General features: G+C 44.1%; 1 protein-coding gene across 1 annotated transcript; it reads right to left on the bottom strand.

Moving 5' to 3' along the window:
• Positions 1-5,638: 5,638 nt before the first annotated feature.
• LOC146194233 (uncharacterized) lies at positions 5,639-7,143 on the bottom strand. The gene is given in 4 exon segments (XM_084596021.1): positions 5,639-5,809; positions 5,811-6,054; positions 6,651-6,813; positions 6,937-7,143. Coding segments are annotated over 4 exon segments (759 nt in total). The 5' UTR covers positions 7,118-7,143.
• Between the last annotated feature and the right edge of the window lie 17,550 nt (positions 7,144-24,693).

The raw sequence follows: 24,693 nt of genomic DNA, 5'->3' as shown, positions 1-24,693 counted from the left end.
CAGGAGCTGCGGCAGAGCGATCCAGAGTACCACTTCAAGTATTTCAGGTAAACGATAGCGAAGTATGCTCGTGTTGCTTCCGGGATTATGCAGCTCGAGTACGTGCTGAAATGTTCTGTGCTGGATTTGTTGAACGCAGGATGACAAAGGCATCTTTTGATAAGCTGTTGAGCCTCGTATATGAGCGGCTCATACACGCACCAACACATAGAAGGCCGATTTCTCCGGGAGAAAGGCTTGCGGTGACATTGAGGTAAGGATATATTCCGTTCATATTTTTCTAGAAATTATCCAATGCAGCGATGTGCATGCATAGTGTAGTTTTACTAACATACATTTTTTTTTCTTTCGTATGCTTCAGAACTTGAGTCGCATAATTTCTAATATGGTGTTGGTCAAATATTTAGGGGAAACCCCCAAGGTGGAGATTTCTAATAAGAAAGTAATTACTCATTATCATGGCTACAAAGGAAAGCTGAATAGCTGCGCTCGGGTGGATGACAATGAGTAATTATTCCCTTATTATAATTTTTAATATATTGCGCGATTTTATTTTTATTTGGCGATATCAGCATATCTGTAGCTTGCTGCATCACAAGGCTTCTGGGCTCACAGAAAATCATCCCAGGATGTTTTTCGTCCCACTTTGCATTTAATAATGCTTCTCCCTAAAACCATCACAGGACTATTTCTGGTCAATATCAACTACAAAAAAAAATCCTAAACGTTTACCTTGGACTCAGACTTGGCTTCTTTAATTGTTATCACCTTGTCATGTCTTGAGGCTGAAAAACATTTGTTTATTTCAAGTCCCTGTTTCTCAGAATTTTGAAATTGTATACAGCACCTATATATTTGCTTCCCTACACTTCAAATTCCATGTCTGTTCTGCATGCTATAGCCCTGTAACTGCCCTTATCCTGTTTGTGAAACATGATGCATGTGCTTTTCATTCTTAAGATAATGTTTACAGCAATAAAAGTTGTTAGATTAATACTTGAACATTACTACAAAACAACGGTTCTCTTCATATCTTGTTTTGCATGCTATAGTCCTGTAACTGCCCTTATCCTGTTTGTGAAACATGATGCATGTGCTTTTCATTCTTAAGACAATGTTTACAGCAATAAAAGTTGTTAGATTAATACTTGAACATTACTACAAAACAATGGTTCTCTTCATATCTTGTTTTGCAGATACCTGGCAACAGGGGGTTCAATAGCCGACATCTCAATGAGCTACCGTATGCATGCCTCAACTGTGCTAGGAATCTTGAAAGAGGCCCTACCAGCAATCTGGGATTGTCTAAAACCAGTTGTGCTTGGGCGTCCAAGTGCAAAAAGATGGGAGAAAATTAGAGAAGAGTTCGAAGTACAATGAAATTTTCCAAATGCCGTGGGAAGTATAGACGGCAAGCACTTCGCCATCAAATTCCCAGACAATAGTGGCTCTGAATATTTCAACTATAAAGGGTTCCACTCTGTTGTGCTGCTAGGCATTGCAGATGCCAACTATCGGTTCATAATGGTGGACATCGGTGCTCAAGGACGGCTTTCGGATGGTTCCGTTTTCCGAGATAGCATCTTGAAGACCAATCTTCAACAGGGAGCTTTAGGAATTCCCTCCATAGTTAATAGGTGGCCGGCTTGTTTGCTTGGCGACGCTGCGTTCCCACTACAGACCTATTTAATGCGTCCGTATCCGGGGAGGAAGCTTGACGAAAGAAAGAAAGTTTTCAACTATCGTCTTTCTAGGGTACGCAGGTGTGTTGAAAATGCTTTCGGCATATTAGTTGCAAGGTGGCGGGTGTTCCTCGGAACAGTGGAAGGCGAGCCAGAGCTCCTCACCCACATGATAGAGGCAGCTGTGTGCCTTCATAACTTCCTCATGGATGATGCTGCCTACTGCCCATACGATTATGGTGACCGGCCATGTGAAGAGGTTTTGCAGCACGGAGAGTGGAGGCACACAGTTGCCCAAGTTGGCACACCTGCACCACCATCAAACCACCGACCTAGCTCAGCTGCCACGGCAATGAGGGATGAAATTGCAGATTATTTCATGTCTGCAGAAGGCTCATTACCATGGCAGCTGAGTGTTGTCAGGCGGAGCTAATCAGCTAACACCACATTGCTCATAATTAAACTGCATGAAAAACCACGGACAGAGACAGAAAATCTACTCTGTATGTGTGTACGTGTTTTCTGTCTTTGTCCGTGTTTTTTCACGCAGTTTAATCATGAACGACAAGCACCAACTAGCCCGCCAGAAAACCACATTGCTGTTAATATGCCTTTTTCATAAACTATATTACCACAATTTAAACTTATTCTTTTTGGGTTCAACCACAACCATATATTTCATCTCCCCTAAACCTCCGCCCAAAGTGAATATTCCACGTAGTAAGCTATTCATATTCCTTTCCTCCCCAAACAAGCAAATATTGAAACAACTTACCTGTGTCACTTACTAGCATAACCAACACTGAAAATTTTAAAACGGCCATTCAAGGTTTTATCTTGTATGATATAACAAATGACTTATTGTGTATGATAGCTATGTTTCTTTTACAATGTATTTTGTACTCATAGTTCTGGTCGCGCTACCATGTAACACTCGGGACGATTGATATTTTTGTGTTGGCATTAGTATTCTTGTGGTGTTTTCTATATGTTTAAATTTTTTTGTATCTTTACGTTTTATATTTGCTTTCTTGTGTTTGTTTTCTTGTGCAATTTGCATTGTTATTTACCGCTCCCCTCTATATGTACGATGTACCTTGAGGGTACAACAAATGAATGTATACATGTGAGTGCATTTCTCTCATGATCGTATAGTCTTGTCATTGGGTTTTTTGTCTGACTTAAGGGAACTCATTGCATGCACTGAATAATGATACTTTTGAATAGGGAACCATGAGCCAAAGGGTTCAAGGCAAAGTGCAATACTATAAACACCAGTTGCCGAAAACAGAATCACAACACACTAAATCATAAAAATAACTGATTACTCACGGCTCCTTTTTTGTGTATTATTCAATTCTTTTCATCCTTACCAGGTATTCATTCTGATGTTCAGTGCACTTTTGAAACATGTGAGATCCTGTTCTTATTTACTTATATGCAAATTCCTAATCTATTTCCATGTAGACACATTTTCAGCACTGTATAGTAGTTTCTTTGAATTTAAGCTGCTAATTCTTGCTATCCATTGCACAACATTCTTTACTTTTTGCTCTTATGCTCGATGCTGTATGCTACATGCTGTATCGTGTTGTTTCCCATACAGTTCCTATAAATTATCTGCCTTTGAATAGCAATCTCCAGTCTGGCTGGATGTGGGTTTTCATGCTTTGGCATAACTACATACTTTCATTAAAACAAAGAATTTCAGGAATCTATAACAGTACCCACAATCAGACACCCATCAGTAAGGGTTTAGCTTTTTCAAAGATAACTAGTCCTTTCTCACAATGGAGGACTCTCTTGAATAATGGTAACACTGGTCACAAAAGTTATATGTGTGAAAAAAGTAATCTAGAAAATAAGCCACAATGGAACTTAATGTTGCAACATTTTGGTGTATAACAGTTCGTGAATAAGTCAAACCACAACATTGCACTTCAACAATGGTATGTTTTTCGTCATATTTATGCCCCTAAAAAAGTAACACAAACAAAACATTGCATCACATATATATTGCACATTATACAGGGTCTTGCATATTTAGGGGCTGTGATTTTAAAATTCCTATGCAAAATCTACTACCCCATTCGAGCTGAAATAACGTTCACAAACCAGCAAAATATCGTCTACGTTATCTGATAAGTGATTCAACACCGGTACTTGCCTAGATTTTCCGAAATCAAGAAAAAACTGCTCTCGGCGGTGTGCACAATTTTCGCAGAAGAGAGTCGAAAAGCTATTTTGACATGGTGCGTCATCTGTCGGGCAGCGAAGCAAGCGCGCCAACGGCCGGGATGGAGCTTGTCTCAATGCTCGACAGATGACGTATCATGTCAAAATAGCTTTTCGACTTTCTTCTGCGAAAATTGTGCACGCCACCGAGAGCAGTCTTTTCTCGATTTCAGAAAATCTGGGCAAGAACCGATGCTGAATCACTTATCACATAACGTAGACTATATTTTGCTACTTTGTGAACATTATTTCAGCTCGAATGGGGCAGTAGATTTTGCATAGGAATTTTTTAAATCCCAGCCCCCAATAATCAAGACCCTGTATACGATATGATACTTGAAATACAGTAATCATCTCACACTTGGTTTGGACGAACATTTGTGCCAAGGAGCATTGATCGCTTGGTCTGAGGCCCACTGCATGGAACATTTGTGGCGACCGAGGCAGGTGCCTTGCAACTACCTTGGCTTGGTCTCAGACCCAGCGGCCAACACTCACCAGCGCTGACGCCAGTTCAGGCCACACTATCGAAAAGCTGATTCAAGTTAGCATGTGGCATTAGCACTTTACTGAAATGAGATCCAATATCACAGCACGCATATTTGTCAGTAAGCCAAGATAGTAACACCAAACAAGTGAATGAAATAAATATTGCACATTTTTTAATCTGTCATCATGCTGAAATGGCTATATGTAAAGTAGAAACATAACTATTAACTTCATGCAACAATGAGGTCTGGGACAGTAGTGGTATACACATTACTATCAAGAAGCAAATACCCGTAGTTGCACACTATGTGGTGCATCGGATCACACTGTACAGCTTGTAAATAATCAATGTGTTTGAGGCATTCGCCCTGTTAGATACTGCTGCTCTAGTTGTTGCCCTTGTAATACCAAATGTACGCAAGAAAAAGTGTCTGCTGCATGAGGAATGTAATGCCACAAGATATCGGTTCTTGTTAAAGGACAGTAGTTCAACAAAAACATCTCACCTCCAAGGCAATTCCTTGCTTGGTAGATAATGGATAGACAACTAAAACCATAAGACAGATATTTGTTTCATCCTTCACTATTTTTCTATCAAAATGATGCCTTGCTATTCTTAGTGCCACCTAGAACCACTGGTGGTCAAAATTTCCAGAGCCCTCCACTATAGCATCCCTTGTAGCCTGAGTTGCTTTGGGACTTTAAACCCCATAAATTAAACCAAACCAACACCTGAGTTGCTTTGGGACTTTAAACCCTATAAACTAAACCATCCTGTAGCCTGAGTTGCTTTGGGACTTTAAACCCCATAAATTAAACCAAACCAACACCCGAGTTGCTTTGGGACTTTAAACCCTATAAACTAAACCAAACACCTCAGTTGCTCTGCGACTTTAAACCCTATAAACTAAACCAAACCAACAAAGAAAATGAGCTACATGCATACGGTTTTGTATTTCATCAAAATTAGATTCAATATTGCATTGTTAATATTTGTACTACTTTATCACAGCATAGCTTAACAGCATGTCACGCCCTGAAACACTCAAGCAATTCATGCAGTCTTGTGAGAATAAATGAATTACACTGAAAATTTTGCGTTCTCTGCATTATTCAATAATGCAGAGAATATATATATATATATATATATATATATATATATATATTCAATTTGTATCTAATCTTCTTAAAAAAATTGGGTACTTAATGCCACATTGATTGACTCTGGGGTGTTATTCTATTTCCTCTTCCAGCTCTGCAAGGATCTGCATGATTCTAACCTTACCTTTGGATGCCAATTTACGAGGCATCCTCTCTAAACTCAAGGCTACAGTTAGGCCAAACGCCTCACTTTCTGTCATTTTTTTTTCAAGCTGGCCCAAAAGTTAGTCCTCGAAACTGTCTGTTTTTTTTACCTTTTTTTTGCTTTTGCACGGCCTCAATTTGCCTTTCTGGTGGTGGTGTTGCCAATGGTGGTGGTGTTGCCAATGGTGGCGGCGCTATTGGTGACTGTTGCTCCAGAGAAGCATCCAGGCCTTCCATTGTTGTTGGTGATGGTGGGGCACTCAGCATTCTTCCAAAGATGCCCTCAGCAGTCTCGCCAGAATCGCCAACAGACTGCGAAGGCGCTTCTATGCTGCATGTAGTTCTGCGGAGAAAAGGTTGACATTGTTCAAGGAAAAGCAAATGTGCGTTTGTGAAGCTAAAAAATTGATTTCGGCATATTTTATTTGCATGCATTGCTCCTTGAGAATGCTGGACTTCTTTGGAGCAATAATATCGTATATACAATATTGATATACAGACAAGAAAGTTACAAAAGTCGCTTGCACAATCGTAGGTGTCATGCTGCAAAAGGTCAAGTTAACATCAACGAGACAAACGATTCTGTCGAAATATTAAGTGTTCAATTTATAGTTCTGTGTAAGGACCAAAGGCATATGAGAAAAACAGTACTCTTAAGATTCTGTGTTCAAAAAAAAAATTAAGATGCGGCCAACTAAAATAAACTCATCTATCTTAAATGAATGCACGAAAAACTTATAATGACGCAAACATGAAAATTCAAAACGCAATGCGAATCAGGATCGCTAGGCTTGCTTCTCTGCATGAGAGCAATGTCGTGGTAAAGAAGCTTTACAAAAACAAAGTATGTATGATTATGGAACACAGTTATCAAAAGAGATGAAAGACTAAACAGCAAAAAATGCTTTCTGAAAACTGTGAGAAAGCACAAAAACTCACTTTCTTGGACGGCCGCAATCCCTGTAAAAGGCCATTGATTCAGCGAACTCCCACGTTCGCCGTGAGACATAGCCGCTGCCGCTCCTCTTGGTAGCCTCAATAGCCTTCAATTCGCGCGTGTAGCGGTCTCTCAACCGTTTCCACAGTTTGAGGCACTCTTCAACTGAAACGAGAAAAGCAAGCCAAACCTGCCGATGGTGACTGCGTACCAGATCCGGAGAAGTATCTACACGAGCACTGCCGCTCAATTGAAGCGCACGAGGAGAGACACGAAGCGTTGACGTACCTGTCGCGAGGCCTGAGTGCAGTCGGATACGCTCCCATGCATTGTTTTTTCTGTCGACGTCCCGATAGTCAACTCTTTTCGTGTCGTAGACGCAGGGGTGCTGTTGTACGGCGTCCAAGAACCTCTCGATTACGGACCCGGTGAGGTCCATCATTGACATTGAGTCGTTGGAGGCGGCCATCTTGTGCTGGTAGGGAGCGACGGCGACAGAGGGCGCGCAGTGCGGACGACCTTCGACCTCGGCGCGGCCCGCGCGAAATGCAGACGATTGCATTCGGCGCCGTCGGGCCGCGTCGGAGGCCGCTGAACACGTCGGTGCTGAGCGCCGCTGGAGTGTAGAGGGTCGCGTTTTGGCCGACGTGACGTCGGAGTATAACCGCGCCTTAAGGGTTGGTTGTCTATGTTAGGAGTGTGGGGCTTGAGAAATTATTTGTCTCAGCGATCCCAAATGGTGGAACTTGGACCTGTGCAAAGCAGTATTATAGACTTACATAGTGGTGTTCCTCAGGGATCCATCTTATCACCTCTCTTATTTAATCTTTATGTTAATGACCTTCCCAGTGTTATAACTTCATCACAGATTTATCAATATGCTGATGACACCCTCCTCATCTCAGCTAATGCAGATTTTTCGGGCGCACTCCAACAACTTCAAGAGGATGCCACCAAGCTATATGATTGGTTTCAATGTAACTTGATTGAAATAAATCCCCAAAAAACTCAACTAGTGTGCTTTCACAATGCACACAAACCAATCCCTAAAAACGCAGCGGTTGTTTTGCACAGCTCCAGATGCACTGCATGTTCTTGCTGCCCCATTACATGTGTTCCGACCGTGAAATACCTTGGCATTTACATGGACAGTGATTTATCCTGGAACACACATATGGCGCACCTCAGTAGGAAGCTTAGAGGCGTCGCATGCTTGCTCTATGCTCTAAGGGCCTACCTGCCGTTTGCCATAAGACGTTTAATTGCACAGTCCTTGGGATATTCTTTGCTGAGATATGGCATGTGCTGTTTCTTTAACTGTTCTGAAACATGGAAAAATAGGATAAACCGTATTCTCAAGAATATGGCTAAGAGTGTAATCTATTCAACACCCCATAAACTGCAAAGTGTATTCCTTTCTTCAGGTCTGCCATCCTTTGACACTGTTTTCAAACAAATCACTGTACTTAGATATTTCTGGAACACCGAATTTAGGTTGCCTAATGTTAAACCTATTCCACTACGGAACATTCCTAGATATTTCGTGCCTACAGTGCGAACTCATTTTGGTATGTCTGTGAGGTCATTTTATATCCCATGTATATTCAATGAGCTGCCTGATGACGTTTTCAACTTGAACACTCGCAGGCAGTTACGGGGTGCTATTGCCGAGCTTGAGCAGCTCTAGTTCATGCTGTTTTCGTCCACAAAAAAAAAATAATAATAATTCTGTGATTTGGTAACAGAGGTTGTTGCTGCTGCCGGACGGCGCCCTACAAGCCCAATTGCGGCTTTGGCGCGTCCGCGTCCTGTATTGTTTTTTTTTTGAAGTGAATAAAGTATTATTATTATTATCATTATTATTAAGGAAGATTGGGCGCAGGGTGTGGTAGGCCCCTCCCCATAATTTGAGTTTCAGTTTATTTCCCACAAGTACAGGGGATGTACAAGGTGCGGCGAGGGTGACGGGATAAAAGCTGAATCTATAGCAGCTTGACTGGCCCCGTCACCCCAAATAACATGGCAGCAATCTTGACACTTTGGAAACTCGGAACAAATATATAATGGGAAGAACAACAAGTAGCAACTATTTCATATTAGCAAAAGATATACATACAAGATATACAAGATATACAAATGCGACCAAACAAAAAAGAAGGAAATTATGCATTCGTTCAGAACACAGTAAGATTGTACAGTACCGGTTAGTAATTTCAAATATTTTTTCTTCGTTTGAATACGCAGCTACTTGCCCGGTAGCTTATGTTTGTTCAGTGTACTTGGCAGGCAGTTTTGATTCATCTGGAGAGCATAGTTTGCACATGGTCGCGGAATGTGCCAATGTTCATGACGGTGGGTGGAACGCGATGACATGCTAATCTGTAAGATGACAGCAACCCGTAATGTTGTTCTATATTTATGGATTTCCGATTTCAGGGATGCTAACAACTGATGCTCATAGAGGGTAGGAAGTTTAGCAATCTTCTATTTACGGAATAGATCAGAAGTGTGGGCACTGTATGGAGTGTTTGCAATTGCTTGAACTGCATGCTTTTGTAAAGTAACTAACCGATTAATTCATTTCTTGGTACCGTTATGTCAAACCAAATGACAATATTGCAGATGAGATGTAAAAATTGTGTTATAGAGCATTAGCTTTTGAGGGACGGGTAAAAAGTGCTGCACTTTTCTCAACGTACCTAATGCACGTTTCTCAACATAACATACACAGTTAAGTTGGTATGCTGTCTGCGCGATAATCCCGTAGCATATTTTCATGAAAATTGATTCCTAGGAACAAATTTCGATTTCATTATTGTAGCACTTCAGCTGAATAATGCGAACGTTAGTTTTTTTAGCTTGAAAGAGAACTTCTTTTGATTTGGAACAGATTATTTTCAGACTGTTCGCATTTGACCATATACATTTATTTATTTGAAAATACTGCAGACCATTGCTTGGCCCAAGCAGGAGTGAATTCAAATTGCTACATAATGAAAAGAATAAAACTATACAATATTAGCAGCACACAAATACAAAATATACATAAAACAATATTAGCAGGCAAATAGACGTTGTAATGCATCAGAAAAATTATGTGAGGGTAAAACTTATGCTGGTAACAAATTCCAATTTTCTACTGTTCTAGGGAAAAAACTGAACTTAAAACTGTTAGTTTTGGCAAAAATGGGAGCAAGTGAATACCGATTAACACAGTGAGTCCTTCCCACTACTGGGTGCTTAAGGCATTCTGAAAGCTGGAGTTTATTTTTTCCTGTTAAACTGTTAAAGAGGAATGTCAATCGGGCAATCTTTCTGCAGGTTTCCAGTGTATGAATGCTATTTAAATTCATTCACGGTGTAGGGGAGTCCTCCCTTCTATATTTTCCGAATATAAACCTAACAGCCTTTTTGTTACCTTTTTCAAGACTCGTTATATCTTTTTTCGTGTACAGGTGCCAAACTACCGAAGTGTATTCAAGCGAAGACTGTACGCAAGTTTCATAAGCTAATTTTTGTTATATGTGCCGGGGCAGTTTTTAGCTTTCTTCGTAAAACCATAGCTTTCTTAATACAGCTGTAGAAATATTAGTAATATGTGCTGTCCATTTTAACCTATTGTCAAGAGTTACACCTAAATATTTTTATTTTTCAACTTCCAAAATTGTACTGCCGATGAAGAAAGTAAGGAAGCAAAATGGGGAGATTTTTTTCTGTTATTCGTAAGACAACAGTTGTTTCAGTATTATGTTCCATAGCCCATTTAGGACACCACTTATTAATGGCGAAAATTGCTTTTTGTACACAGCTGTGGTCATTTCCGGATAAAATTTGTTTAAACACAACGCAGTCATCTGCCAATAACTTAACAGATACATCGGTAGGCACAACACTAATTAAATCATTTACATATATTAAGAACAACAACGGTCCAAGCACACTTCCCTGTGGTACTCTTGATTCAACACTGAGGACGCTGGAAGGCGTCTTATTAATTTCTACATATTGACGTCTGCCTCTAAGATAGGCTTCAATCCATCGGATGATAAAAAAAGGCACACCCATACATTCCATCTTATACAGAAGTTTTTCATGTGGCACCTTATCAAACGCCTTGCTGAAGTCAAAGAAAACCACATTTGTTTGCCCGGAGATATCAAGCACACGCGCAAATTCGTGCACAGATAGAACAGTCCGAGCAACTGTGGATAACCCCTGCCTAAATCCGGGCTGATTATCAAACAAGAGATTATGATCACTCAGGAACTTTCGCAGGTAGCCGGCAATAATATGCTCCAACATTTTACAGCAACTGCTTGTTATGGAAACAGGCAGACAATTTGAAACTGATAGTCGATCACCTTTTTTATATACAGGAACCACACGTGCTATTTTCGAATCTGCAGGAATTTCTTCATTTGCTAATGACAGTTTAAAGATGTCTGTGAGAAAACCTATTACTTGTTCAACATATCGCCTCAAAAATGCATTCGGAAGACCATCGTGGGTCCAACTGTTTTTTTAGTGCGCACTTTAAAAAGCATATCCAGGAAACCCTCACGAGTTATTTCAATGCCATTCTCTGGTGCAGGCGTTGCGTTTTTTTTTCGTATTCACCTAATTCTGAAAACACGCCATAAGAATCTGGTTAAAATTCTGAGCTATTTCCGTAGCATCCGTAATAATCTTGTCGCTCACTTTTAATTTAAGTTCATCTTTGGGATTACTCAAGTGCCTCTAAAATTTCTGTGGATCGGTCTTTAAAAACTGTGCTAAAGTGTGCGAAAAATACTTAGTCCTGGCGCTACTCACTTTTGATAATAGGTCTTGTTTGATTTCATTAAACACTGGCGTTGAAACCCCGCCCTTCTTACGACATCTCTTCAGTCTTAATGTGTATAATTTCACGAGTAATCCACGGATGTTTCCGCCTTTTAAATATTTTTCTGTCCGGAACAAAATTTTGAATACAATGCCTAAGCACATAAGCGAACCATTGCCAGGAGCTTTCAACATAATCACTTATAATCCCAAGATTTTAATTAATATAATGAATAATGGCAACATCGTAAGCTCTGCTGTATTCTTTAAGTGTAGCGACATTCAACGCATGTGTTTTTCCGTTTTCAACCTTCCGGAAAAAATAAATAAACTTATGGTAAGATATGCCTGGTTCAATTGTAACAATTCCTTCTCTAAATGCTTCACCAATGAACAGAAGGTCAAGAATTGATCTTTCGCGGGTACATTCAGTACCTATTTGATTAAGACCAAGAGCAATCATAATGTCATGCATAATATCACTCGTATGAGATAATCCGAAAGAAAGCTTGCTCCAATTTAATTAAGGCAAATTAAAGTCACCAGTTACAATCACATTTTTGTTTTGTAGCAACAACAATCGATCATACAGTTTAGTCAAGAAGTTTTCATCTGCATCCGGAGCGCGATAGACTGCACACAAATGAAATGTAGCATCCTTCACTTTGATTTTCAAGCAAAGGCTCTCATGTTCAGCAATCTGGCTTTCGACGTCAAGATCGACACAGGATTTAACAACAACAGCAACACCACCCCCTCTAGATCATCTGTCTCGCCGATATAACCGATAACCTGGCGGTACAATGTCATCGTGTTTGATTTATTCGTGTAGTCAGGTTTCATTATGACACACACGTGCGGATCCAAAGAGAGCAAGCATTCCTCGAGCTTATCTGTTTGGTTCACAATGCTTCTTACCCCATTAAGAGAAACTAACAGAACTTCGGATGTTTCTGGCCATTAACTTTCCGATGAAGATGTGGTGCCCCGCTTTATCAATCTTCTAGAGTTTAAAACAGCATCCCATTCATAATACCCCCCATCAATCTTGATCTTATCATAAACCAAGGAAACCTTCCTTCCAGCCTTTTTTTTTAAGTTTTGCACTTTGCCAAAGATGCTGCTGTTTGCACAACGTTTCCGCGCAGCAGTCATTATCGATTCTTATTTTATTTCCCTTTAGTTTAGAAACATTGCTCCAGACTGCTTGATTTTCCCAGTATAGTCGTGAAAGTACGTAATGACAGGGCGATTTGAAGAATTTTTGCCCATGCTATGAATTCGAGCTACAGTTGTGTTTATGATTCGAAGTGCTCTTTTGTATGTTTTGTATACGTTTTTCAAACTGCACGCTGAACGTCATCCGGAGCGGAAGCCTTTGTCAGGCTCTGTAGCCTTTAGCTTTCGCTCCGGCTTTCTGTAATAGAAAGGAACAAATAAAGAAAGAAAGAAAGATGAGCACTGCACTCCCAGTTTAGCAGAAAACAGATCATCAATAACTTTTTTGCGCAAATCTCACTCCGATTCGGTAGGATCATCTTGTATACCAAAAACAATTAAATTTGACCTGCGGCTTCTATCTTCTAAATCTTCAAGCCTCGTTTGATGCCTTGTAATCGCATCCTGCACACCACTTAGGGCTATGCTTATGCTTTCAATTTCATCTGTTTTCATCTGCAGCTCCTGTATATTTGCCTCTATGTTATTTAGGCGATCACCAAAGTTTCCCAGTGCCCTTTCTGTTGCCTGTAGACGAGACCTAATGTCTTTGTACCCCTCAATGAGTGTCTGGAACATTTCTTCAACTGTTGGGCCTGGATTCATCTCTTATCACCACAAATAAGCCGTATACAGGAGCAATAGCAGCTATATGGACAGTTTAAACATGTACATGAGCACGGAAAGAGAACAAGAAAGCTATCGTCAGTTCGTATGGTGCAAACATAACTAACCTGTGCCAGAAAAAGCATTTTGAGCACCTTGCTCGCAGCGCTTTCGCCGTGCCCACTTCCATAGTTTGTCTAAGAATATGTTTGCGGTTTTAACATTATTATTTACATTATTTCTTGTAAAAAACGTATACTGGCGTCGTCGGCATATATAACGCAATTTATGGTGTTATCTAAAGATGCACGGTCGTTAACGTAAGCTTAACGAGATTACAAGCGGTACACCATAGCAATACATCGGATTGATTCGGTCAAACGCCTGTTCAATATCACCTAATCCTTTTGATGAAGTAGATCAGTAGATCGACCTGACCGGAAACGATGATACAATAATATATTTAGCGCCAAAAAAACTAGTGAGTCTTATAGAGACTATTTTCTCTAGACGTTTTAAACATATTGGTAAATTTGAGTTATGCACATAATTTCCTAAGTTATCGTTTTCTCCGCTTTTGTACACTACTGTCACTTTAGCATTCTTCAGTTGCTCAGGAAATACACTGGTATACAAAACTTGTTTGTAAATATGGGCACGGCCGGTCTCGAGGAAGAGCGCGCGCTCTTTCTTACGGCCTTCTCAATCGCCACGGGAACAATGGGAACGTTTCTCCTTTAGTTACGCTCTCCACCGCCGTAAGGCGCGCCACCTGCTCACTGTTCGCTTTGCGTCTGCTTCAGCGGCGGCGGGTGGCTTTTGCCTGGTTTCGCGCTGACGCTCGCGAGTTTCGTGGTGAATGCAGCCCCGAAATTAAAGAACACAGAATGTAGATGCTGCAGCGCCATGTCGTCAACGAACTACACACGTGAAACACTCTCGTTCAGCACACGTTCGACAAGCATGGCATACATTGCGGCATGGTAGCTACTTTTGTCCATTTTATTCCGAAAATTTCCAAAGCCTGTACAAGAATAGGAACAAAAAAAAAAAACTGAATGAGCAGTGATCACATCAAAGCTTCTTCAAGGGTAACATGACAGCAACTCGTCTGCAACAGCAAAACCGTCTTTCAGCGCTAGATGCAAAACCATCCATTAGCACCGAAGATGAAAATAATTTCATAAAAATGTGATATAAATTGCAAAGGGTTGCGTGTTAAATGTTATTACAATTCATATATTACCTAATGTGTGCTATTATAAACATTATTTTAATTTTGCAAATAAACATTGCTTTAATGAAATTTTACATGATAGTAAGCTTATTATGAAAACAATAAAAAATGGTTTGATATTCATGACGCCACTTGTGCTCGAAGTGGTAAAAAGAGGCCAATAAATGACAGTGACCTACAAATGAGTTCGCCTGCTATACCGAAAGTATGCAAGAAACTTCTAAAGCGTTAAAGAAGGACACTCTTACTGAAGACTCAATTCAAGCCCTATATAGCGACCTATTGAGACTCTCTTCGGGAAAGTAAGGTTAATGTGCTGGAGGGAACGACATATGCTAGATGCGAGGGCCGTAACAGCTAGCGGCACATGACTACATTGTCAAGACGGACGTTTCATCAGAGAGCAAAATCTAGGCACTGAAGGAAGTGATGGCATCTCCTACCATCCCATTTCCCACTGTCACATATTCCGGTTTACCTTACGTCGCTGGATATATCGTTTAGTTAATCAACTTCGGGTGTTACGCTTGCGCTAGTCTTCTTGAAACTAGCGAAAGAAGCAGCCCCATGTAGTACACTCTTCTACAGGGACAATATTTTAGTGGACTGCATTATCCGAAACCAGGGTTGTCCTATTAGACAAGATTTTTTTTTTCGAAAAAGCTGCCATGCGCCTACTACGCACAAATGTTCTCGAAGTACTTAAGATCCTGATCAGCCAGCATTTCAGAATTCAACTTTGAGTTGCCCGAAAGGAATTGACAATAACTATGTTATTAGGAGACACAATCTCCCCAGTACTATTCACAGCTTGTTTAGAGGAAGTATTCAGAGACTTGGAATGGGAGCAGTTAGGGATAAGGGTAGATGGAGAACACCTCAGTAATCTGCGATTTGCTGATGACATTGCCTTGCTAAGCAACTCGGGGGATGAACTGCAAATAATGATTGATGACCTAGACAGGAAAAGTAGAAAGGTAGGCTTGAAAATCAATATGCAGAAGACTAAGGTAATGTTTAACAGCCTCGGGAAGGAACAGCAGTTTACATTAGGTAGCGAAATACTGGAAGTAGTAGGCGAATATGTCTACTTAGGACAGGTAGTAACCGCAGATCCGGACCACGAAAAGGAAATAACAAGAAGAATACGATTGGGATGGAGCGCATTTGGCAAGCACTCGCAGATTATGACTAGCAGCTTACCGGTATCGCTCAAGAGGAAAGTATACAACAGTTGCATCTTGCCTGTACTCACCTATGGGGCTGAAACGTTTAGGCTAACCAAGAGAGTTCTACTTAAGTTGAGAACAACCCAAAGGGCTATGGAACGAAAAATGGTAGGGGTAACATTAAGAGATAGAAAGCGTGCAGAGTGGGTCAGAGAAATAACTCAAGTTACCTACATTCTAGTAGAAATTAAGAAAAAGAAATGGACATGGGCAGGACATGTAGTGCGAAGAGAGGATAACGGATGGTCGCTGAGGGTAACAAACTGGATTCCAAGGGAAGGAAAGCGTAGCAGGGGGCGGCAGAAAGATAGGTGGGCGGATGAGATTAAGAAGTTCGCAGGGGTCAAGTGGATGCAGCTAGCACAGAACCGGGTTAAGTGGAGAAATATGGGAGAGGCCTTCGCCCTGCAGTGGGTATAATCAGGCTGATGATGATGATGATGTTATTAGGTCCGCTTCTTTGATATTTGAAACATTTCTCAGAATTTTTCCTCTCAATAATTATACCAGGAAATTGACAGAGAAGACCGGGAGGCAAACTACTTATACAAGCCGTGCAGGAAGATTTTGAGACTGAATTTTCTAGACCCAGGTCGCATTTATTGAATTGATGAATATTGTGGGATTCGGGCTTGCTGCGGCTGCCCTTTGCGCGGCCGCCGCCCGCTTCCCAGTTGTTCTCCCCGTTCCCTTTCTCCCGCCTGAGGCGGCGGAGAGGGGCTCGAACGACTTGTCACTGTCGTTCGGGCCACAGCTCCGCCCTGGCGTCCCAGTGGCTGTTCTCATTGGCGCCTTTTGGCGGGAACACGGCACCGCTTCGACAGCCGCGCTCGCGCGACTGTCCGAGCGGAGCTCAGAGAGAGACTCCTCCGAGACATCGCAAGGTGCGTACGCTACTGTTTTTGTCTGCCGGCCTTTGTCCGCGCAGACCAGTGTGTACTCGAGTTCGTCTGCTCCGGGTCTTACCTGAGAGCGAAGCTCGAGCCTGTCGATGGTGATCCAACGATCCGCGACAGGCGTACCTTGCGGTGGTTGCCCACACTCTCTCAAAGGAACCCTTTGGTCACTGCGAGAGAGATCACAGCACGCCCTTGCGTGCTTGCGGCGCGCACTCCGTGTCACTTCGTGCGCGCAGGGGAGCCTAGCTCCTCGCGCGCTCCCTTGACACGGTGACTGCGTATGTGTGTGTATGTGCGTTTGTAAATATGTGTATATGTGTGCGTATGTGCGTTTGTAAATATGTGTATGTGTGTGCGTGTGTGTGTGTGTGCCACTGGAGGATGGCGTTTCAATAAACGTCTCCTTTGTGAACTTGGAGGTTGGTGTCCTTGCAGCGAAGTGCTCTCCTCCCGGTGGAGGTTGAGTGCGCGCTGCAGTGTTTCAGTGCGCGCGCGGTGACGGCTGATCGGGGCTTCGGCTCGCGCGACGCTCGAACCCGCGGTGGTTGGTGGCCTATGACCACGTAGAAACCACAACTGGCGCCCAACGTGAATTGTCCTGGCTCCATGAGTCGTTGGACAGCACATCGGCCGAGCCGGTCGCCTTGACGATCAAGCTCATGCGCCATGCCTGCCGCCCCCTGCGCGGCACTCGGCAAAGGCACTGAAACACGCTACATGGTTCTTCGGACCACCCTGCGGTGCGACCGTTGACCATATGCCTCCGCTGTTTCAGCTTTACGCCGTTGCGGAAGCAATGTGCGCGACGCCGCCGCACAACAGCACCCGTACCCCGCTTGCAGTCATTTCTGTTCGGGGAACGGCGAGGCGTCGGCCGGGCTCCCTCTGGAAACCGGACCGAAAGCGCGCTCAGTTGGCTGATGCGGCTCCTTGAACTTGCGAGCCGGCTGGCGCGCCATTCTCTCTTGGTACAGCATTTCGACTTTTCGGTGCAGTATCTACAGGGGAGAACGAACGTGGTAGCTGACGCGCTATCCCGTGCCCCACTCGCCCGCGGCGGCGTCTTTACGGACGGCGGGCGAAGGGGGCGAAACAGCGGACGAGCCGCTGAGCGGCACGGAGGGGACGCCCGCAGACGGGTTCCCCATTCCGCTATCCGGGTAAGCAGCGCTTCACAAAGCAGGCGAGGGTGAAAGCTCTTTGTGAGCACATCTGAGACGCCGATGCTAGCGGAAGTTTTGCTGCGAACCTGCGGGGGGACGAAACCAGGCTCTTCTTTGAGATGACTGGGATCGTTTTCGGCCATGAAGAGCTACGACGGTCCAGCAAAATGACCCGTTTTGTCGCGATGTCAGCGACGGTCTCTGGGAGACGAAGCGCCGTTACGCTGCTTGTATTGCAGCGGGCGCAGCGCCGTTACGCTACTTGTATTGAGCGGGCGCAGGGGGGCACGAGCCAGCGTGTGTCGCGGCGTGCCCCGGGGATTCATGTTTGCTGGGTCATGACGGGCTCGCGCTGAAATACATAGCCACGGATGATGAGTCCATGAACCATTTGAAGTGGCTATTCCCCAATGTCTGTGCGGCGCTCTATTGCGTTCTCTCACGACAAACCATTGGCTGGTCATCTGAGTGGCTCCAAGGTTTCAAGAAACCGAGTCAATCGGTGACTGCAGCCGGCATGAAGCGCGACATTTTCCGCTTTTGCCGTTCCTGCCATGTCTGTCAAATGGAGAAGTCAAGGGGTGGCAAGCCACCGGGCATGACGAAACCAACTGACAGTGTGCGTCCGTGGCAGATGGCCACCTGCGATTTCATGGGGAATTTCCCCAGTAACAAGCAGGGGCTCATTGCTGGAGAATCCCCCTATGGGGAAAGCCAGCCGTGCCTACGTTGCAGACCTGGAGGCCTATGCGTAACGGTCTGACGAGCTTGCGCTGGTGCCCATTGTCACCACAGGCAAGTGCCAAGGCACACCCGATGCAGTGGAACGCAGCCGTGCCCCGCACCGGTACAAGGTGAGGCGACGTTCACCTGTGTGATTGATGCCGGACGGCGGGCCTTTTCCGCAACCGAAGGCATACCGCTTCACCGAGCGAGCTTGCTCGTTCAACCCTACCCGGAAGCAAGGTTGGTCTCTACCTTTTCTAGCTCGCTCAGTTCCAGCCTTTGTATTTTATTTTGTTTTTGTGTCTTTTCACATTTTTCGCTTTCTTCTGTTTTTGTTATTGCTTCCTATCTTGTAAATATTGTACAGTGAGTGCCTTCTTTTGTACAGCGCGTCTTCTCTCCTCTTTCTTCTTGAAATCGCGAGGGTTGCTCATTAGCAGTCCCGACGCGCGGCTTTTCGGTGTGTGTGGAAATGAAGTTGGGGCCGTTTGGGGACGGGGAGCATGGACGATGCCCCTTTCACCCAAGGCCGCCGTGGTTGCGAAGGTGCTCGGGACAGGTTCGCCGCGGAAGGTCGGCATCACCCTTTGGTGTGTGAGTGGCTGTGCGTGTGCGTGCCTGGGCGTGGAGGCGACGACGTCGCGCCATGTGTGTTTGCCGGCGTGTGCGGAGCGCGGTGGAAAGGAAGCCCCGCGCGGTCTTCCCATGTGCGCCTTGGATCGCCACGGAGTCACGGACTTTCAACGCCTGGGGCCCCTTCGGCGTGTTCGCTGCTCCTGCACCTAACCTGCACCACCACCGACCGAGATCTTTTGCAGCCAAGGATGAACGTTGGCCACCCAGAAGTCAACGAGCGGTGAGTCACCGCAGGCTCCCAGAGCTGCACCGACGAACTTTGGAACTTATGTACATAGTTGTGTTTGTACATAGTCTGTACATAGTTGTGTTCTGTACATGATTGTGTTCTGTAAATAGTCGTTGTTACTTAGCCTCCGGAACTTTGTACATTATTCTTCATGTCATCTTGTTCATTTTTTGTGTGAGCCTTGCTAATGTTTGTCTTTCTTGAGTGTCTGTCTTTTCGAGATCTTTCTTGCTGGAACTGAAGTGTAGTTGACTTGTTGCGTGAGGATAGCATTCTTTTCCTCATGCTGGGGACCTGCCGCGTGCTTTCACTGATGGGTAGGAGGGCAATTAAGGAGAGGAGGATGTGGGATTCGGGCTTGCTGCGGCTGCCCTTTGCGCGGCCGCCGCCCGCTTCCCAGTTGTTCTCCCCGTTCCCTTTCTCCCGCCTGAGGCGGCGGAGAGGGGCTCGAACGACTTGTCACTGTCGTTCGGGCCACAGCTCCGCCCTGGCGTCCCAGTGGCTGTTCTCATTGGCGCCTTTTGGCGGGAACACGGCACCGCTTCGACAGCCGCGCTCGCGCGACTGTCCGAGCGGAGCTCAGAGAGAGACTCCTCCGAGACATCGCAAGGTGCGTACGCTACTGTTTTTGTCTGCCGGCCTTTGTCCGCGCAGACCAGTGTGTACTCGAGTTCGTCTGCTCCGGGTCTTACCTGAGAGCGAAGCTCGAGCCTGTCGATGGTGATCCAACGATCCGCGACAGGCGTACCTTGCGGTGGTTGCCCACACTCTCTCAAAGGAACCCTTTGGTCACTGCGAGAGAGATCACAGCACGCCCTTGCGTGCTTGCGGCGCGCACTCCGTGTCACTTCGTGCGCGCAGGGGAGCCTAGCTCCTCGCGCGCTCCCTTGACACGGTGACTGCGTATGTGTGTGTATGTGCGTTTGTAAATATGTGTATATGTGTGCGTATGTGCGTTTGTAAATATGTGTATGTGTGTGCGTGTGTGTGTGTGTGTCGCTGGAGGATGGCGTTTCAATAAACGTCTCCTTTGTGAACTTGGAGGTTGGTGTCCTTGCAGCGAAGTGCTCTCCTCCCGGTGGAGGTTGAGTGCGCGCTGCAGTGTTTCAGTGCGCGCGCGGTGACGGCTGATCGGGGCTTCGGCTCGCGCGACGCTCGAACCCGCGGTGGTTGGTGGCCTATGACCACGTAGAAACCACAATATGTAGTGCAATGTGTAACTCTGAAGGACAATTATTTTATTGTTTGCCGCTCTTTTCGATTCTGCTTAACTGTTTATTCCCGCTTCCTTGATTAAAAGTAGTCGCGAGACTACATATACATCTTCGGTCTTTCAACCGACTAATATGTTTTGAACGAAGCTAGAACAGCCCACTCCACTAGACAAGTAATATGTTTACTATATGAGTAAATTTTTGTTTTTTACTCTGAATCTGAGACACGCCATGAATTTTGCCGGTGCCTCTTCTGATCTAAACGAAAAGGGTAGCGGGTGACACAACCTCCACCTTACAGTTAACCATGCACTCACGTCAGGTCGCGCTACACCTGCTTAAGACATTCAAGGTCCATTGCATAGCCTAGTAAATTTATTTTTGTAAAAAACATAGGGGTAAAAAATGTTGAAGTATTCCCGAAGCTTCATTCGACCGTGCACGGCCGCACTGACGAAGGAGCGCGCGCGTGAGCGGATTGTTGACTGTCTTTTATTCCTCGTACACGATAAATGTTCGATGCCGATTACTACCTTTGTATAAACCATAAAGGGCGAAATGTCAGGACCTGCCGGTTGCAACTGACGTGGGCGAAACTAAAAGCGAGCGCGCGTTTCCCTTGCGCGTGAACGGCTGTAGCGGAGGAGCAGCAGTGGGGCGGTGGCGACCCCACCGAGGCGCGGCGGGTGGTGGAAACAGACCCCATTGGAGATGCCCTTAAGATAAAAGAAGCGGACTCTCCCTCGAGACCGGCCATGATATGGGTTAGGTATGGGGCAATAAGATCAATCACAAATCTAACCGGCTGCATTTTTATTCCGTCTATATCGCATTTGCTTTTTTTTTTCAAAGCAGAGAACAATTTAAGATTTCTTACAGGTCGGTAGGTTTTAAAGATACAGAATGTTACATCGGGGCACATAGATACTGCAGGGCATAAGAATATAAGGGCTCAAAATTAATAACAAAAAATAATCATTAAATTTTTCTACAAGATCTTTTTTCTCGTACTCTTGTTCATGTATTTTTAATTGCGAAAATTCCTGTATGATCCTAAAAGGCTGAACTGATCTAAGTTTCTTCCAACCTCCTTTGGAATCCGTAATTCCATCGAATGGATGTGCATTATAATCGCGCTTTGCCTGTTTCAAAGACTTGTTTATTAAATTTCGATATTTTTTAAATCTTTAAGAAATTTTGGGTTCCGACTTGCAAGGAAATTGTGAAACAACCTTGGTTTCCTCTGTATCATTTTTAGCAGTTTCGTTCTCATCCAAGGCTTTGGTTTCTTTACTGCTTTGTATGGAAAATGTTTTTTGTATATTGAACAAAACAGGGAAATAAAATGGTTGGGCCGTAGCAAGTCATCCCAGTGTGTGATGGCTGTTTCGAAACAAATCAAGTGTATTTTCTGTATTATACGTGCGCAAAAAGACGAGACAAAGGGGACTGCGCCGTCGTTGTCCACTTCTCCTCTTTGTCTCGTTTTTGTTGCGCACGTATATTACTGCCCATCATGGTTCACCAACTCGCCCAATCACTGCCGTCCTTCTGTATTATTTTGAACAATAAAGGTTTGCCTGTAATTTTTGTGGGCGTACATTTGGATTGGCAACGAGCAATGTAAGTAAATGGTCACTAATTGGTGCTGTTACAGTATCACTCAATAATTTATTATCTGGAATATTTGTAATAAATAGGTCAATCGCCGTTGCACAATTCGCAATAATACGCGTGGAAGCTTCTACAACGTTCTAGAAGGAATGTGAATCTAGGATCATTAGGAATTCTTTGTTTCGCAGTGAAAGAAATTATGTCAATATTAAGGTCACCACCAAGACCCATTGTGTAGTTACGCTCAGTTACATAGGAAAACACCAAATCTAAGTAAGCGAAGAACTGATGTATGCCACACTCAGGTGGCTTATACATGACACAGAACACAATGTTAACACTCTTTATACAAATACCTTCATAATGATCGGCAGGCAGTGATAAGTCACTCATAATTTCGTAGCTATTTCCACACTTGAAATATAAACAAACACCACCGCCGCGCTTACATCGCCAATTCAGAATTATTGGGCTGTAACCATGAAGATCCCCTTCATGAATCGCTGCCTTGTCGTGGCGGAGGGGCTTGCGAAACTCGATGAAGACGTGAGCTCTGCTGTGTAGGGCCACCCAAGATAGACAGATCACGGCAAAGTTCAGACAAAATGTGATTCACTGGAGAAGGTAATGGCAACCCACTCCAGTATTTCCGGCCAAAAAAACCCTATGGCCAGTCACAATACCATTAATGATATGGCGCCGGAAGATGAGCCCCCCAGGTTGGAAGGCGTCCCACATGTTACTGGGGATGAACAAAGGGCGATTCCTAGAAGCTCCAGGACGAATGAAGCGGCTGGGCTAAAGCCAAAAGGACGCTCAGTTGTGGATGTGTCGGGAAGCGACCGGAAAGTCCGACGTTGCAAGGAGATATATCACATAGCAACATGGAATGTAAGATCTATGACGCAAGGTAAACTGCATGTCGTCAAGCGAGAAATGGACAGATTGAACATTGATATCTTGGGTATCAACGAGCTCAAGTAAATCGGATTGGGAGAATTTAACTCCGGCGAACATTATGTCTTTTATTGTGGGCAGGAATCCAAGAGAAGGAATGGGGTCGTTCTCATAGTAAACAAAAGAATGGGCAAAGCAGTGCTAGGGTAGAGCACCAAAAACGACCGAATGATTTCACTTCGGATCCAAGGTCACCCTTTCAACATAACAGTTATCCAAGTCTATGCACCGACCACTACTGCTGAAGAAGCTGACGTTGGGAGATTTTACGCAGACCTACAATGCCTTTTAGACCGCACCCACCATCAGACGTCGTTTTTCTCATAGGAGACTGGAATGCTAAGGTCAGGAGTGAAGAAATATCCGGAATTATAGGCAAGTTAGGTCTTGGTGAGCCAAATGAAGCTGGGCAGAGGCTAGTAGAGTGTTGTCAAGAAAGCAACCTGACCATAGCGAATACTCATTTTCAACAGCACAAGAGGTGCCTGTACACATGGACTTCACCGGACGGTCTGTACAGGAATGAGATCGATTATATTCTTTGCCGGCAGAGATGGAGAAGCGCTATACAAGCAGTAAAAACAAGGCCTGGGGCCGATTGTGGCACCGATCATCAGCTTCCTGTTGCCAAAATTAAGCTTCGATTGAGGAAAACGCAGAAAACTAGAAGCCCTTTCAGGTATGATCTGGAACAAATTCCATTAGAATATGCTGTGGAAGTAAGGAATCGATTTCAAGAATTAGATCTAGAAGACAGAGAGCCTGAATAGATGTGGACTGATGTTCGTGATATAATATAAGAAGTTGCTACTAAGGTAGTTCCAAAGCAAAAGAAATGCAAGAAAGCAAACTGGTTATTTGAAGAGGCTTTGCAATTAGCTGAGGAAAGGAGGATGGCAAATGTTATGGGGTAAAGAGTTCTACAAGGTTCTCAATGCAGATTTTCAGAAAATAGCAAGGAGAGATGAGAATGCCTTCCTGAACATACAGTGCCAAGCAGTTGAGGACAACAGCCAATTAAGGAACACAAGAGCTCTGTATAAGACAATCAAAGATATCAAAGGAAGCTTCTGTGCTAAGCTGGGCGTGATAAAGGACAAACGAGGCAAGGACCTCACTGAAGCCTCAGAGATAAAGAAGAGGTGGCAGCAATACACAGAAGAACTGTACAAGAAGGACCCGAATGTGCAAACCCAACATAAGACGGTTGTGATTACTGATCTCGAGCCGGGCATCCTGAAGAGGGAAGTTGAATGGGCCTTAGCCAGCTTTGCTAAGAACAAAGCTAGCGGAATTGATGGCATTCCAGCTGAGTTGCTTCAAAACCTCAACCATGATGCTGTTAAAATTCTGCCTACATTATGTCAGAAGATTTGGACAACCCTGCAGTGGCCACAAGATTGGAGGAGGTCAGTGTACGTCCCCATTCCAAAGAAAGGCAGTGCCAAAGATTGTTCGAACTACCGCACGATCGCGCTTATTTCGCATGCTAGCAA

This window comes from Amblyomma maculatum, chromosome 3, assembly GCF_055883805.1.
Source record: "Amblyomma maculatum isolate TAMU_Amacu chromosome 3, ASM5588380v1, whole genome shotgun sequence".
NCBI classification, from domain to species: domain Eukaryota; kingdom Metazoa; phylum Arthropoda; class Arachnida; order Ixodida; family Ixodidae; genus Amblyomma; species Amblyomma maculatum.
The sequence above is the reverse complement of the archived record's forward strand: the minus strand, read 5'-3'. Positions and strand labels throughout refer to the sequence as shown.